The sequence below is a fragment of the Scomber japonicus genome, chromosome 6 (genome assembly GCF_027409825.1).
Source record: "Scomber japonicus isolate fScoJap1 chromosome 6, fScoJap1.pri, whole genome shotgun sequence".
In the NCBI taxonomy this organism is placed as follows: domain Eukaryota; kingdom Metazoa; phylum Chordata; class Actinopteri; order Scombriformes; family Scombridae; genus Scomber; species Scomber japonicus.
Window position 1 is genome coordinate 39313666 of NC_070583.1, and position 17872 is coordinate 39331537.

Genomic DNA, 17872 nt, shown 5'->3' on the forward strand with positions numbered 1-17872 from the left:
CACGTCTACACGTCTACACGTCAACACGTCTACACGTCTACACGTCTACACGTCTACACGTCAACACGTCTACACGTCTACACGTCTACACGTCTACACGTCAACACGTCAACACGTCTACACGTCAACACGTCTACACGTCTACACGTCTACACGTCAACACGTCTACACGTCAACACGTCTACACGTCAACACGTCTACACGTCTACACGTCAACACGTCAACACGTCTACACGTCTACACGTCTACACGTCTACACGTCTACACGTCTACACGTCAACACGTCTACACGTCAACACGTCTACACGTCAACACGTCTACACGTCTACACGTCAACACGTCTACACGTCTACACGTCAACACGTCTACACGTCAACACGTCTACACGTCTACACGTCAACACGTCTACACGTCTACACGTCAACACGTCAACACGTCTACACGTCTACACGTCTACACGTCTACACGTCAACACGTCTACACGTCAACACGTCTACACGTCTACACGTCTACACGTCAACACGTCAACACGTCTACACGTCTACACGTCAACACGTCTACACGTCTACACGTCTACACGTCTACACGTCAACACGTCTACACGTCAACACGTCTACACGTCTACACGTCTACACGTCAACACGTCTACACGTCTACACGTCTACACGTCTACACGTCAACACGTCTACACGTCTACACGTCTACACGTCAACACGTCTACACGTCTACACGTCAACACGTCAACACGTCTACACGTCTACACGTCTACACGTCTACACGTCAACACGTCTACACGTCTACACGTCTACACGTCAACACGTCTACACGTCTACACGTCTACACGTCAACACGTCTACACGTCAACACGTCTACACGTCTACACGTCTACACGTCTACACGTCTACACGTCTACACGTCAACACGTCTACACGTCTACACGTCTACACGTCTACACGTCTACACGTCAACACGTCTACACGTCTACACGTCTACACGTCAACACGTCTACACGTCTACACGTCTACACGTCAACACGTCTACACGTCAACACGTCTACACGTCTACACGTCAACACGTCTACACGTCTACACGTCTACACGTCTACACGTCTACACGTCTACACGTCAACACGTCTACACGTCTACACGTCAACACGTCTACACGTCAACACGTCAACACGTCAACACGTCTACACGTCTACACGTCAACACGTCTACACGTCTACACGTCTACACGTCTACACGTCAACACGTCTACACGTCAACACGTCTACACGTCAACACGTCTACACGTCTACACGTCAACACGTCAACACGTCTACACGTCTACACGTCAACACGTCTACACGTCTACACGTCAACACGTCTACACGTCTACACGTCAACACGTCTACACGTCTACACGTCTACACGTCAACACGTCTACACGTCTACACGTCAACACGTCAACACGTCTACACGTCAACACGTCAACACGTCTACACGTCAACACGTCTACACGTCTACACGTCTACACGTCTACACGTCTACACGTCTACACGTCTACACGTCAACACGTCTACACGTCAACACGTCAACACGTCTACACGTCTACACGTCTACACGTCTACACGTCTACACGTCTACACGTCAACACGTCAACACGTCTACACGTCTACACGTCTACACGTCTACACGTCAACACGTCAACACGTCTACACGTCTACACGTCTACACGTCTACACGTCTACACGTCAACACGTCTACACGTCTACACGTCTACACGTCAACACGTCTACACGTCTACACGTCTACACGTCAACACGTCTACACGTCTACACGTCTACACGTCAACACGTCTACACGTCTACACGTCTACACGTCAACACGTCAACACGTCTACACGTCTACACGTCAACACGTCTACACGTCTACACGTCTACACGTCTACACGTCTACACGTCTACACGTCTACACGTCAACACGTCTACACGTCTACACGTCAACACGTCTACACGTCTACACGTCTACACGTCAACACGTCTACACGTCTACACGTCTACACGTCAACACGTCAACACGTCAACACGTCTACACGTCAACACGTCAACACGTCTACACGTCTACACGTCTACACGTCTACACGTCAACACGTCAACACGTCTACACGTCTACACGTCTACACGTCAACACGTCTACACGTCTACACGTCAACACGTCTACACGTCTACACGTCTACACGTCAACACGTCTACACGTCTACACGTCTACACGTCTACACGTCTACACGTCTACACGTCAACACGTCTACACGTCTACACGTCTACACGTCAACACGTCTACACGTCAACACGTCTACACGTCTACACGTCTACACGTCAACACGTCTACACGTCAACACGTCTACACGTCAACACGTCAACACGTCTACACGTCTACACGTCTACACGTCTACACGTCTACACGTCAACACGTCTACACGTCTACACGTCAACACGTCTACACGTCAACACGTCTACACGTCAACACGTCTACACGTCTACACGTCAACACGTCAACACGTCTACACGTCTACACGTCTACACGTCAACACGTCAACACGTCTACACGTCAACACGTCTACACGTCTACACGTCAACACGTCAACACGTCTACACGTCTACACGTCAACACGTCTACACGTCTACACGTCTACACGTCTACACGTCAACACGTCTACACGTCTACACGTCTACACGTCAACACGTCTACACGTCAACACGTCTACACGTCTACACGTCTACACGTCTACACGTCAACACGTCTACACGTCTACACGTCTACACGTCTACACGTCTACACGTCAACACGTCAACACGTCAACACGTCTACACGTCAACACGTCTACACGTCTACACGTCAACACGTCTACACGTCTACACGTCTACACGTCTACACGTCAACACGTCTACACGTCTACACGTCAACACGTCTACACGTCTACACGTCTACACGTCTACACGTCTACACGTCTACACGTCTACACGTCAACACGTCAACACGTCTACACGTCTACACGTCAACACGTCTACACGTCTACACGTCAACACGTCTACACGTCTACACGTCAACACGTCTACACGTCTACACGTCTACACGTCAACACGTCTACACGTCTACACGTCAACACGTCAACACGTCAACACGTCTACACGTCTACACGTCAACACGTCAACACGTCTACACGTCTACACGTCTACACGTCTACACGTCTACACGTCAACACGTCTACACGTCTACACGTCAACACGTCAACACGTCTACACGTCTACACGTCTACACGTCTACACGTCAACACGTCTACACGTCTACACGTCTACACGTCAACACGTCTACACGTCTACACGTCAACACGTCAACACGTCTACACGTCTACACGTCTACACGTCTACACGTCAACACGTCTACACGTCTACACGTCTACACGTCAACACGTCAACACGTCTACACGTCAACACGTCTACACGTCAACACGTCTACACGTCTACACGTCAACACGTCTACACGTCAACACGTCTACACGTCTACACGTCTACACGTCTACACGTCAACACGTCTACACGTCTACACGTCTACACGTCAACACGTCTACACGTCTACACGTCAACACGTCAACACGTCTACACGTCTACACGTCTACACGTCTACACGTCAACACGTCTACACGTCTACACGTCTACACGTCAACACGTCTACACGTCTACACGTCTACACGTCAACACGTCTACACGTCTACACGTCTACACGTCAACACGTCTACACGTCTACACGTCAACACGTCTACACGTCTACACGTCTACACGTCTACACGTCTACACGTCAACACGTCTACACGTCAACACGTCAACACGTCTACACGTCTACACGTCTACACGTCAACACGTCAACACGTCTACACGTCTACACGTCAACACGTCAACACGTCTACACGTCTACACGTCTACACGTCTACACGTCAACACGTCTACACGTCAACACGTCTACACGTCTACACGTCAACACGTCAACACGTCAACACGTCTACACGTCTACACGTCTACACGTCTACACGTCAACACGTCTACACGTCAACACGTCTACACGTCTACACGTCAACACGTCAACACGTCAACACGTCTACACGTCTACACGTCTACACGTCTACACGTCAACACGTCTACACGTCTACACGTCTACACGTCAACACGTCAACACGTCTACACGTCTACACGTCTACACGTCTACACGTCTACACGTCAACACGTCTACACGTCTACACGTCTACACGTCAACACGTCAACACGTCTACACGTCTACACGTCTACACGTCAACACGTCAACACGTCTACACGTCTACACGTCTACACGTCAACACGTCTACACGTCTACACGTCTACACGTCTACACGTCAACACGTCTACACGTCTACACGTCAACACGTCTACACGTCTACACGTCTACACGTCTACACGTCTACACGTCAACACGTCTACACGTCTACACGTCTACACGTCTACACGTCAACACGTCTACACGTCAACACGTCTACACGTCTACACGTCAACACGTCAACACGTCAACACGTCTACACGTCTACACGTCTACACGTCTACACGTCAACACGTCTACACGTCTACACGTCAACACGTCAACACGTCTACACGTCAACACGTCTACACGTCTACACGTCTACACGTCAACACGTCTACACGTCTACACGTCAACACGTCTACACGTCTACACGTCTACACGTCTACACGTCAACACGTCTACACGTCAACACGTCAACACGTCTACACGTCTACACGTCAACACGTCTACACGTCTACACGTCAACACGTCTACACGTCTACACGTCTACACGTCTACACGTCAACACGTCTACACGTCTACACGTCAACACGTCTACACGTCTACACGTCTACACGTCTACACGTCTACACGTCAACACGTCAACACGTCAACACGTCTACACGTCTACACGTCTACACGTCTACACGTCTACACGTCTACACGTCAACACGTCAACACGTCTACACGTCTACACGTCTACACGTCTACACGTCAACACGTCTACACGTCAACACGTCAACACGTCTACACGTCTACACGTCAACACGTCAACACGTCTACACGTCTACACGTCAACACGTCAACACGTCAACACGTCTACACGTCTACACGTCTACACGTCTACACGTCTACACGTCTACACGTCAACACGTCTACACGTCAACACGTCAACACGTCTACACGTCTACACGTCTACACGTCTACACGTCTACACGTCAACACGTCTACACGTCTACACGTCTACACGTCTACACGTCAACACGTCTACACGTCTACACGTCTACACGTCAACACGTCTACACGTCTACACGTCTACACGTCAACACGTCTACACGTCTACACGTCTACACGTCTACACGTCTACACGTCTACACGTCTACACGTCTACACGTCTACACGTCAACACGTCAACACGTCTACACGTCTACACGTCAACACGTCTACACGTCTACACGTCTACACGTCTACACGTCAACACGTCAACACGTCAACACGTCTACACGTCTACACGTCTACACGTCTACACGTCTACATGTACTCCTCAGTACCTGAACCTGTTTGATATCTGGGCCATGGAGGGCCACAGGACTACGGTCTCCAGCTGATCCAGGACCAGGACTACGGTCTCCAGCTGATCCAGGACCAGGACTATGGTCACCAACTGATCCAGGACCAGGGCTACGGTCACCAGCTGATCCAGGACCAGGACTACGGTCTGCAACTGATCCAGGACCAGGACTACGGTCTGCAACTGATCCAGGACCAGGACTACGGTCACCAGCTGATCCAGGACCAGGACTACGGTCTGCAACTGATCCAGGACCAGGACTACGGTCACCAGCTGATCCAGGACCAGGACTACGGTCTGCAACTGATCCAGGACCAGGACTACGGTTACCAGCTGATCCAGGACCAGGACTACGGTCTGCAACTGATCCAGGACCAGGACTACGGTCACCAGCTGATCCAGGACCAGGACTACGGTCTGCAACTGATCCAGGACCAGGACTACGGTCACCAGCTGATCCAGGACCAGGACTACGGTCTGCAACTGATCCAGGACCAGGACTACGGTTACCAGCTGATCCAGGACCAGGACTACGGTCTGCAACTGATCCAGGACCAGGACTACGGTCACCAGTTGATCCAGGACCAGGACTATGGTCACCAGTTGATCCAGGACCAGGACTACGGTCACCAGTTGATCCAGGACCAGGACTACGGTCACCAGTTGATCCAGGACCAGGACTATGGTCACCAGTTGATCCAGGACCAGGACTACGGTCACCAGTTGATCCAGGACCAGGACTACGGTCACCAGTTGATCCAGGACCAGGACTATGGTCACCAGTTGATCCAGGACCAGGACTACGGTCACCAGCTGATCCAGGACCAGGACTACGGTCACCAGCTGATCCAGGACCAGGACTACGGTCTGCAACTGATCCAGGACCAGGACTACGGTCACCAGCTGATCCAGGACCAGGACTACGGTCTGCAACTGATCCAGGACCAGGACTACGGTCACCAGCTGATCCAGGACCAGGACTACGGTCTGCAACTGATCCAGGACCAGGACTATGGTCACCAGTTGATCCAGGACCAGGACTACGGTCACCAGTTGATCCAGGACCAGGACTACGGTCACCAGCTGATCCTGGGGGGGGGCTCCGGTGGGGGTGGGTGGGGGGGGGGGCGGTGCTACTTACAGCCCGATCAATAACCTGGTTTAAACCCTTCAGCCTGTTTTAGTTGTTAGAAGCTGACAGTCTTCATCACCACGGCAACCTACCAAAACACTCATCCCATCATCACCACGGCAACCTACCAAAACACTCATCCCATCATCACCACGGCAACCTACCAAAACACTCATCCCATCATCACCACGGCAACCTACCAAAACACTCATCCCATCATCACCACGGCAACCTACCAAAACACTCATCCCATCATAAATATGGGTTCAGTCACACATCGCAGCACTCCATCACAGGAAGTAGCAGCTATCACAGTACATCCCATAATATCAGCTCCTGTTTGAGTCTGAACATAATGACTTTTATTTTGGTGATGGGTTAGCATGTGTGTGTTATTATGGGATGTGTGCAGTGCTGCTTGGTAACGGTCGTTGTCATGGTGATGATGTCATGCTTGTTGTCACTAAAGGAGACGTCAGTATAAAGTTTAATTTGGCTGTTAATCAATAAACTCTGAATTAATTAATAATGACGTCATTTAACGAGTTGAGTCAAAACTATTTCTGATTAAATGAAGTTAATAATTAATAATATAAATAATTATTAGTTTTAGTTTAGTTTTATTTATCTAAAGAAATATATTTAATATTTATATTAACGTAAAAACCTTTAAACTGAAACAGCTGATCATCAGTCAATCATTAACCTGAACTTTAAACTGAAATTATTCACAAACATCCGGTCTGAGCCCCAGTCTATCGATCAATCAGCTGATCACTAATCCTCCCTTCCTTCCTTCCTTCCTCCCTTCCTTCCTTCCTCCCTTCCTTCCTTCACTGATCACTCATCAATAATGTTTACAGACCTCAGAGTTTCTGTCGATCAGCTGATCTCACCGGCACTCTTCGTCCTCTTTAACCGGAAACACGGTTCTTCTTCCGGTTTACGCAGCCACCCGGAAGATAAAACTTTTCAAAATAAAACTTTTTCTTTTTTTCTTTTTTTTTATGACGAAGAAATTTAAAAACGTATTTCCGTCTTTTCTCTGTAACTCTGTGAAGTTTTAATATTTCATTTAATAAGTTTTTCCTTTATTAACCCACCATGGAGACATTTATATTATTACAGCAGACAATAAATAAAGTTAATACAAAGAATAAAGAAGTAATAAGAAACTATAGTAGTAATATAGATATAGTAATAAATAGAAACATAAAGTAAATAAGTAATACTGATGTTAAGTGATTATTGCTGCAGGTTTAAAGTGAGAATATATAAATATATATTATTAAACAGAAATAGACCTAAAATACTGATATTACAGCACAGTGAAGTGAAGATGATTTCAACTGTAATATAAAGAGTTCATTAACTTCATGATGTTATAAAATATAAATATATAAATATCTACATGTTCTAAAAGAGAAGTTTCAAGTTTTTATTATTGTCAGAAATAAAGAAATAAAGGAATAAAGGAGGAAGTCACAGAGATCATTTATCTTACTGTCTAACAGCAGAGTTACAGATTAAAAACTGTAATAATTCATATTTAATATGATATAAATGTAATAATTTGTGTTTTTCTTTTAATCTGATTCTTTATTATTATATTTATTTATGTTGGACCAAAATAAATAAATCACTATTACTGTTTGCAGCAGTAAAATTAAAATAGTCTCAGCTCCTAAATCTGCTCATCAGACTCTGTTCATATTTATTTTTATATTTATTGCATATAAAGAAAGTATATATAATATAAGTATGTATATAATATTAATACCTGCAGACGGCTGGTTGTCTGTTCCTCTGTGAGACACGACATCATAACTAAAGAGTAAAGAAACATGAACATAAAACACAGATGATCATCTACAGAATATTCTAGAGATGCTGCAGAAAGACGAGTTCATGGTTCAGATCTTAAATGTTCCAACTGAGAGAAGATCTGAACCTGAATCTGAACCTGAATCTGAATCTGGATCTGGATCTGAACATTTAGAAAGGAGGTGAAGGTGATTACTGTAACTACGGGTCAGCTGACCAGGATCCTGCTTTATTGTGAAAATCAGAAAGAAGTGGGGGGGTCAGCTGTGGCACTTCCTGTTACTTAAACAGGAAGTGCGTGCTCTTATTGTGTAGAGACACATCAGTCAGGGTTCCTGCCGTAAGAACCGCAGCAGCTGTGATGTCATCACATGTTGAATATAATCATCATAAATATTTACACCTTCAGACTCTCTGAGAACCAGATCTTCCTCTTCCTCCTCTCCTGGTTCTCTCCTGGTTCTGTCCTGGTTCTCTCCTGGTTCTCTCCTGGTTCTGTCCTGGTTCTCTCCAGGTTCTCTCCTGGTTCTGTCCTGGTTCTGTCCTGGTAATCTCCTGGTTCTGTCCTGGTTCTGTCCTGGTTCTCTCCTGGTTCTGTCCTGGTTCTCTCCAGGTTCTCTCCTGGTTCTGTCCTGGTTCTGTCCTGGTAATCTCCTGGTTCTGTCCTGGTTCTGTCCTGGTTCTGTCCTGGTTCTCTCCTGGTTCTGTCCTGGTTCTGTCCTGGTTCTCTCCTGGTTCTGTCCTGGTTCTCTCCTGGTTCTGTCCTGGTTCTGTCCTGGTTCTCTCCTGGTTCTCTCCTGGTTCTGTCCTGGTTCTCTACATCTTTTGCTGGTTCTCCGGGTTCTCTCCTGGTTCTCTCCAGGTTCTCACTAGGTTCTCACTAGGTTCTCTGCTGGTTCTCTCCTGGTTCTCTCCTGGTTCTCTGCTGGTTCTCCAGGTTCTCCAGGTTCTCTCCAGGTTTTTCATAATAAAGTATTTTATTGTGAAATTGAAGCTCGCGCGCTGTTCCAGCTCCGCGGCGGGGCGGGGCTTGTAGCGCGCGGACCGGAGAGAGAAGACTCACCAGGGAAGATGGCGACCGCAGGGTCCGCAGGGTCCGCCGCTCCGCCCGGCAGACCGGCCAGCGCCGCCGGGAGGGCCGTGCCCGCGGACCGGTCCGGCTCCCGGTCAGGCTCCCGGTCCGGAGCCGCCTGCAGCCCGCGGGAGGACGAGGGGAGGCGGTGCGCGGAGCCCGGAGCCCCGCCGGCCTGCCCGCTGTGCCGGAGCTCCGGCAGCGAGGAGCGGGTCCGCAGGAGGAGCGAGGCCGAGAGGAGCAGCAGCAGGCCGGGCAGGAGGGACGGAGACTCCCGGAGAGGTCAGTGCGGCTACCGGGGGAAAGCTCCGCTGCTGCTCCGCTGCTTGCTCTCACATCTACCGACACAGACAACACTTTACTTCACTTTGTTGAAGTTTACTAGACTTTCTAACACTTTGTGATAGTTTATTCTACTTTATTAGAGTTAATAAGAGTGTTTTATAACTTTAGAGTAACTTCGGAGCAGCGGGAGGCCTGCAGGCGTCTGACCGGCTGTCAGCTTCCATTCCCGGACACAGACAGCCCGAGGGTCCGTGTGGAGGCTCCAGCTGCTTTAATGTGTTTAATGTAGTTTAATATAAATGAAGAGACTCAGAGATGTAAGACAGAAAGCTGCAGACTGATGTTAATGAGTCAGCAGCTGGGAGCTGATCAGCTGATCCTGGACTTGTCTAGACTTGTTTTCAGTCTGCTGCTTATCTTTGTTTTATTGATTATTAGATAATAAACCTGATTTACCTTCATACCGCAACACAGCTTTTAATATGCTCCTTTAATGCTGGTTATTGGTTATTTTACATGATATTATATTACTGGGTTTATATTGAACATGTTTGAGTCTGTGTTTGCAGCTGATTGATTATTTATATTAAGTTTTAAAAAGTAGAAATGTTTAAAAAGTGAATATTTGAACATTTGAACAGCTGATCGGATCAAATCAGACATGAAGCAACCAGTTGTCTGTCAGATATAATATAATATAATAAAGGTGCTTTATATTAGTGTTTAAATGTGTTTATTTGTTCATAGTTTCATTATTTTACAGTTTGCTGTTTCCTCTAAAGCTTCAACTAATGATGGTTATTGATTCATCTGTTGATCATTTTCTGGATGAATTGATTAAAGTTGTTATAAATATTAGTTGTTATGAATATAAATATAAATATGAATATGAATAACAGATAATAAACTTTGGTTGTTTTCAGAAGTGTTCGTTTGTCCCGCCGTCGTCCTGAAGTCTGCAGACACCAAACACAAAGTCAGTCTAACCTTTATTACACACGATGATTTAAGCTGAATATATTATTATAACCTGTTAATATCATGTTAATAATATAATGTAATAATTATTAATAATCTAATATAATAATTATTAACATGTTAATAATGTTGTCTGTGTTCCAGCTGCTGGGTGAAGATGATCTGAGGAGGAGAAACTTCCACATCTGTAAAGACGAGTCAGCGTCAGTCCGCCATGATGAAGATCCTGTAAGCCATCATCATCATCATCACCTTCATCATCATCATCATCACCTTCATCACCATGGTTACAGGTGTTTGCAGTGCTCTGACCTGTGTGTGTGTGTGTGTGTGTGTGTGTGTGTGTGTGTTTCAGGGGGTGGTGTCTGATTCAGAGAATGAGGAGCCAATCAGCAGGAGGATCAGAAACGTCTCCGCCTTCGTCAGGAAAACTAAAAACTCGTCAACCGCCAGGTGAGTCGACCTCTGACCTCTGACCTCACCTGTCAGCAGAGGGAGCGATGGTGTAGTTACTGCAGGGCTCCAGCAGAGGGAGCAGTGATGTAGTTACTGCAGGGCTCCAGCAGGGGGAGCAGTGATGTAGTTACTGCAGGGCTCCAGCAGAGGGAGCGGTGGTGTAGTTACTGCAGGGCTCCAGCAGAGGGAGCGGTGGTGTAGTTACTGCAGGGCTCCAGCAGAGGGAGCGGTGGTGTAGTTACTGCAGGGCTCCAGCAGAGGGAGCGGTGGTGTAGTTACTGCAGGGCTCCAGCAGAGGGAGCGGTGGTGTAGTTACTGCAGGGCTCCAGCAGAGGGAGCGGTGGTGTAGTTACTGCAGGGCTCCAGCAGAGGGAGCGGTGGTGACCTATAACAGTAGTTTGTCCAAGATGGCCGACGATGACGGCGCTTGTGTGACTCACATCGGGTAGTGACTCTCCTACCTGTCTGACCCCTGACCTGTGTTTCTTCTTCAGTGGTGCTCAGAGGAGTCGCAGCTGTACGGACCCGGTGGAGGACGGAGGGAAGATGAAGACGTTCCCACAGCCGGCGGCCATCATGGACAGAGTATGTGTGTGTGTGTGTGTGTGTGTGTGTGTGTGTGTGTGTGTGTGTGTGTGTATGTGTGTGTGTATGTGTGTGTGTATGTGTGTGTGTGTGTGTGCTGAGGATGCAACGGTATTCAACTTTGTATTGAACCGTTCAGTACTTCCTGTTTGGTTCAGTACACTAAGGTGACCCGCGATAGTTCAGAGACCACAGTGACTACCAGACACCACAACGACTACCAGAGACCACAGGGACTACCAGACACCATAGCGACTACCGATGGCGACTACCAGAGACCACTGTGACTACCAGAGGCCACAGCGACTACCAGAGACCATAGCGACTACCAGAGACCACAACGACTACCAGAGACCACAGGGACTACCAGAGACCACAACGACTACCAGAGACCACAGCGACCACCAGAGACCACAGCGACCACCAGAAACCACAACGACTACCAGAGACCACAGGGACTACCAGAGACCACAACGACTACCAGAGACCATAGCGACTACCAGAGACCACCAGAGACCACAGCGACTACCAGAGACCACAGGGACTACCAGAGACCACAGGGACTACCAGAGACCACAGTGACTACCAAAGACCACAGCGACTACCAGACACCATAGCGACTACCAGACACCGTAGCGACCACCAGAGACCATAGGGACTACCGATGGCGACTACCGGAGACCACAGCGACTACTGATGGCGACTACCAGAGACCACAGAGACTACCAGACACCACAGCGACTACCAGAGACCACAGCGACTACCAGAGACCATAGCGACTACCAGAGACCACAGCGACTACCAGAGACCACAGCGACTACTGATGGCGACTACCAGGGACCATAGCGACTACCAGAGACCACAGCGACGACCAGAAACCACAACGACTACCAGAGACCACAGCGACTACCAGAGACCACAGCGACTACCAGAGACCACAACGACTACCAGACACCACAACGACTACCAGAGACCACAGGGACTACCAGAGACCACAGCGACTACCAGAGACCACAGCGACTACCAGAGACCACAGGGACTACCAGAGACCATAGCGACTACCGATGGCGACTACCAGAGACCACAACGACTACCAGAGACCACAACGACTACCAGGGACCACAGGGACTACCAGACACCACAGCGACTACCAGAGACCATAGTGACTACCGATGGCGACTACCAGGGACCACAGGGACTACCAGACACCACAGCGACTACCAGAGACCATAGTGACTACCGATGGCGACTACCAGAGACCATAGCGACTACCAGGGACCACAGGGACTACCAGACACCACAGCGACTACCAGAGACCATAGCGACTACCAGAGACCATAGCGACTACCAGAGACCATAGGGACTACCAGAGACCACAGCGACAACCAGAGACCACAGCGACAACCAGACACCACAGCGACTACCAGAGACCATAGCGACTGCCAGACACCACAGCGACTACCAGAGACCACAGCGACTACCAGACACCATAGCGACTACCAGAGACCATAGGGACTACCAGACACCACAGCGACTACCAGAGACCACAGCGACTACCAGACACCACAGCGACTACCAGAGACCACAGTGACTACCAGACACCACAGTGACTACCGATTGCGACTACCAGAGACCACAGCGACTACCAGACACCACAGCGACTACCAGAGACCATAGTGACTACCGATGGCGACTATCAGAGACCATAGCGACTACCAGAGACCACAGCGACTACCAGAGACCATAGCGACTACCGATGGCGACTACCAGAGACCACAGCGACTACCGATGGCGACTACCAGAGACCACAGCGACTACCAGACACCACAGCGACCACCGATGGCGACTACCGATGGTGACTACCAGAGACCATAGCGACTACCGATGGCGACTACCAGAGACCACAGCGACTACCAGACACCACAGCGACTACCAGAGACCATAGTGACTACCGATGGCGACTACAAGAGACCATAGCGACTACCAGAGACCTTAGCGACTACCGATGGCGACTACCAGAGACCACAGCGACTACCAGACACCACAGCGACTACCAGAGACCATAGTGACTACCGATGGCGACTACAAGAGACCATAGCGACTACCAGAGACCTTAGCGACTACCGATGGCGACTACCAGAGACCACAGCGACTACCGATGGCGACTACCAGAGACCACAGCGACTACCGATGGCGACTACCAGAGACCACAGCGACTACCAGAGACCACAGCGACTACCGATGGCGACTACCAGAGACCCTACACATCATTACCCTGTGGAGCTGGTTCATCAGCTCAAACACAACCGTCTGTTGCAGCTGCTTTCCAACAACAGTTTCAACCAATTAAGAGAAACATAAATAAATAAGGAACGCGGCATCTTCATAGCGAAAGACCGGATTCCACATGATGAAACCAATTGAACCTTATTATAATGTCCCCTCCCACACACATCCAATACTATTTATATTTAATATTTAATACAACACAGCAAGTATGATATTTATTACAGAAGGCATCCTTAGTGTGTGTATATGTGTGTGTTGCAGGTGGGCCACAGCTCCTCAGCAGGAATCCTTCTCTCCTCTGAGAACAGTCGGTCGGTCTCGGCTCCCGTCGCCGCCGACCGCCGCCTCCCGTGGCGCGCGGTGATGACATCATCGTGGTCGACGCCGCTCGGCCCGGAGCGCTCCGTCAGCCCCGAGAGCAACGACAGCATCTCGGAGGAGCTCAACCACTTCAAGCCCATCGTGTGCTCGCCGTGCACGCCCCCCAAACGGCTGCCGGACGGCCGCCTGCTGGAGCCCACCATCGTCAAGTCCACGCCAAGGAACCTGACGCGCGGTCTGCAGAAGGCCACCAGCTACGAGGCGAGTCCCGCCGTGCTGCAGAAGTGGCGTCAGATCGAGCTGGACCGCCAGAGCCTCAAAGTGAACTCCAAAGCCACGCTGACGAGTCCGGTCCCTGAGATGCAGCCGAGCGCCGCCGGAGACGCCGTCGCCTCCGCCAACAAGAGGAAGCTGCTGTTCGACCCGCCGCCGGGAGACTCGGACGCCTTCCAGAAACAGTCTGTAAAGATCCGGGTCCCGGCAATCCGCTACGGCGAGGCGGCCTTCAGGGGGGGAGCGGACTTCGAGGCGTCGGGCGCTCCGGAGCCGTGCGGCGGAGCGCTGTTCAGCCGCAAACGTTCCTTCTCTCCCTACACCAAGAACTCCGGCTTCCAGGCCTGTAAGTTAATGCCGAAGGACTCGCAGGGTCCCAGGAAGGAGTCCGAGCACCAGTCTACCTCCCGGAGGGGTCCGAAGAGGAACCAGAAGACCAAACACGTGGACTCGGACCGAGACCAGGACCCGAGGCGGGGCCAGATCCAGCAGGACCGAGCGCTGGCCCTGAAGCTGCAGAGACAGTTCGACCTGGAGAACCAGACCGGCCGCAGGAGGAGCCCCGATAAGTACTTCCTGCGGTCCTGGATGTCCAATCAGAACCGCAGGAGGCGGGGCCTGCGGAGATCCCGACGAATCAACAAGAAGCACTAACGAGGAGTCGGACAGGAAGTTCATTTATGCAAAGTTATAAAATAAAGGTCTGAATGTTCGTACCTGACCTGGACCTGTTCTCACCAGCAGACCAAAACCAGCAGCTGTCGATTAAAGGCTTTTATTCTGAAATTTGCACCATGTGATTAAAATATAAACATTTATTATCTTTATATTTGTTCTCAGGTGCAGATTTCAGAATAAAAGTGTTGAATTCATCAGAAATTGATTAACTCACTGAGCTGATCAGCTGAAGACTTTTATTCTGACATGTTGAAGATAAGTTACTTTATTTTTTATCGACAGGAAGTGTCAAAGATACGGAGGGTTAAATACTGTATAAATTAATAAGTAATAAATAATCACATGAGTACATTTAATAAAATATATAAATGAAACAATGATTTATAAAGTAGTAAAATCCTACTTTTATTAACGTTAAACATTTAATTATTGTTCTCATAGAAACAGTTTTTAATTTTCATTTTTAAAACATCAAATATTTAAATGTCAACTCGGACTGCTGTAAAAACCTGAACAGTGTTTTTATTCCAAAGAGAAAGAAACAGTCAGTAATAATTAAAATGTTGTATAATAGATTAATCATTATTATACATACTTTCACAAATTGTTGGTTCATTTATATATTTAAAGTTTATTCATGTGATTATTTCTGTTTTTTTTTTTTAATATCGACGCTTTGGGCTTCCATACAGTCGAGCTGAAGGACACTAAAAACATTTAAATGAGATCAATCGACTCGATCGGCTCCTTCCATCGATCGGTCGTCTTTGAGATCTTTGAGAATCATGTCTGCTGCCGCCGAGGATCATGGGTAATGTAGTCTGACTGACGGGGGGGGGGGGGGGGGGGGGTGATTGACAGGAAAGATCCCGCCCACCTCGTTACTCTCCGGGAGAGAAAAGTCATGTGACCAGATATGATTGACAGGTAGAAACTCACCTGGTGGTTAAAGATGATTGACAGGTAGAAACTCACCTGGTTAATTAAAGATGATTGACAGGTAGAAACTCACCTGGTGGTTAAAGATGATTGACAGGTAGAAACTCACCTGGTGGTTAAAGATGATTGACAGGTAGAAACTCACCTGGTGGTTAAAGATGATTGACAGGTAGAAACTCACCTGGTGGTTGAAGATGATTGACAGGTAGAAACTCACCTGGTGGTTAAAGATGATTGACAGGTAGAAACTCACCTGGTGGTTAAAGATGATTGACAGGTAGAAACTCACCTGGTGGTTAACGATGATTGACAGGTAGAAACTCACCTGGTGGTTGGTTAAAGATGATTGACAGGTAGAAACTCACCTGGTGGTTAAAGATGATTGACAGGTAGAAACTCACCTGGTGGTTAAAGATGATTGACAGGTAGAAACTCACCTGCTGGTTGGTTAAAGATGATTGACAGGTAGAAACTCACCTGGTGGTTAAAGATGATTGACAGGTAGAAACTCACCTGGTTAAAGATGATTGACAGGTAGAAACTCACCTGGTTAAAGATGATTGACAGGTAGAAACTCACCTGGTGGTTAAAGATGATTGACAGGTAGAAACTCACCTGGTGGTTAAAGATGATTGACAGGTAGAAACTCACCTGGTGGTTAAAGATGATTGACAGGTAGAAACTCACCTGGTTAAAGATGATTGACAGGTAGAAACTCACCTGGTGGTTAAAGATGATTGACAGGTAGAAACTCACCTGGTGGGTTGGTTAAAGATGATTGACAGGTAGAAACTCACCTGGTGGTTAACGATGATTGACAGGTAGAAACTCACCTGGTTAAAGATGATTGACAGGTAGAAACTCACCTGGTGGTTAAAGATGATTGACAGGTAGAAACTCACCTGGTTAAAGATGATTGACAGGTAGAAACTCACCTGGTTAAAGATGATTGACAGGTAGAAACTCACCTGGTTGGTTAAAGATGATTGACAGGTAGAAACTCACCTGGTTAAAGATGATTGACAGGTAGAAACTCACCTGGTGGTTAAAGATGATTGACAGGTAGAAACTCACCTGCTGGTTAAAGATGATTGACAGGTAGAAACTCACCTGGTTGGTTAAAGATGATTGACAGGTAGAAACTCACCTGGTGGTTAAAGATGATTGACAGGTAGAAACTCACCTGGTGGTTGAAGATGATTGACAGGTAGAAACTCACCTGAACTCATGTCAGGATCTTTTTTTATTCCAGTTTTTGAACCAGACGTTTTATTTTGACATCATGGCAGGAAACAGGAAACAGGAAACAGGAAACAGATGAAATCATTCTGGTTGCAAATCTACATATTTATATTTATAAAGATCCAGGGTTCAGCTCATCTGAAGTTTCTCCTCATAGTTAA

At 48.2% G+C, this 17872-nt stretch overlaps 1 protein-coding gene across 1 annotated transcript; it reads left to right on the plus strand.

Annotated features, from left to right (window-relative positions):
- The first annotated feature begins 9664 nt into the window (after window positions 1-9664).
- Window positions 9665-16350, plus strand: rnf169 (ring finger protein 169). The gene is made up of 6 exons (XM_053320392.1): window positions 9665-9947; window positions 10874-10926; window positions 11073-11156; window positions 11284-11381; window positions 11879-11975; window positions 14520-16350. The coding sequence occupies exons 1-6, from the start codon at window positions 9665-9667 to the stop codon at window positions 15504-15506; spliced, it is 1602 nt and encodes a 533-aa protein (XP_053176367.1). The 3' UTR covers window positions 15507-16350.
- Window positions 16351-17872: the final 1522 nt, after the last annotated feature.

Bases quoted from the DNA above. Each gene is read 5' to 3' on its own strand.
- rnf169 (XM_053320392.1), top strand. From the start codon at position 9,665: ATGGCGACCGCAGGGTCCGCAGGGTCCGCCGCTCCGCCCGGCAGACCG. The intron at 11,157-11,283 runs GTAAGCCATCAT...TGTGTGTTTCAG, and splicing joins TCCGCCATGATGAAGATCCT to GGGGTGGTGTCTGATTCAGA. The intron at 11,976-14,519 runs GTGTGTGTGTGT...TGTGTGTTGCAG, and splicing joins CCATCATGGACAGAGTATGT to GTGGGCCACAGCTCCTCAGC.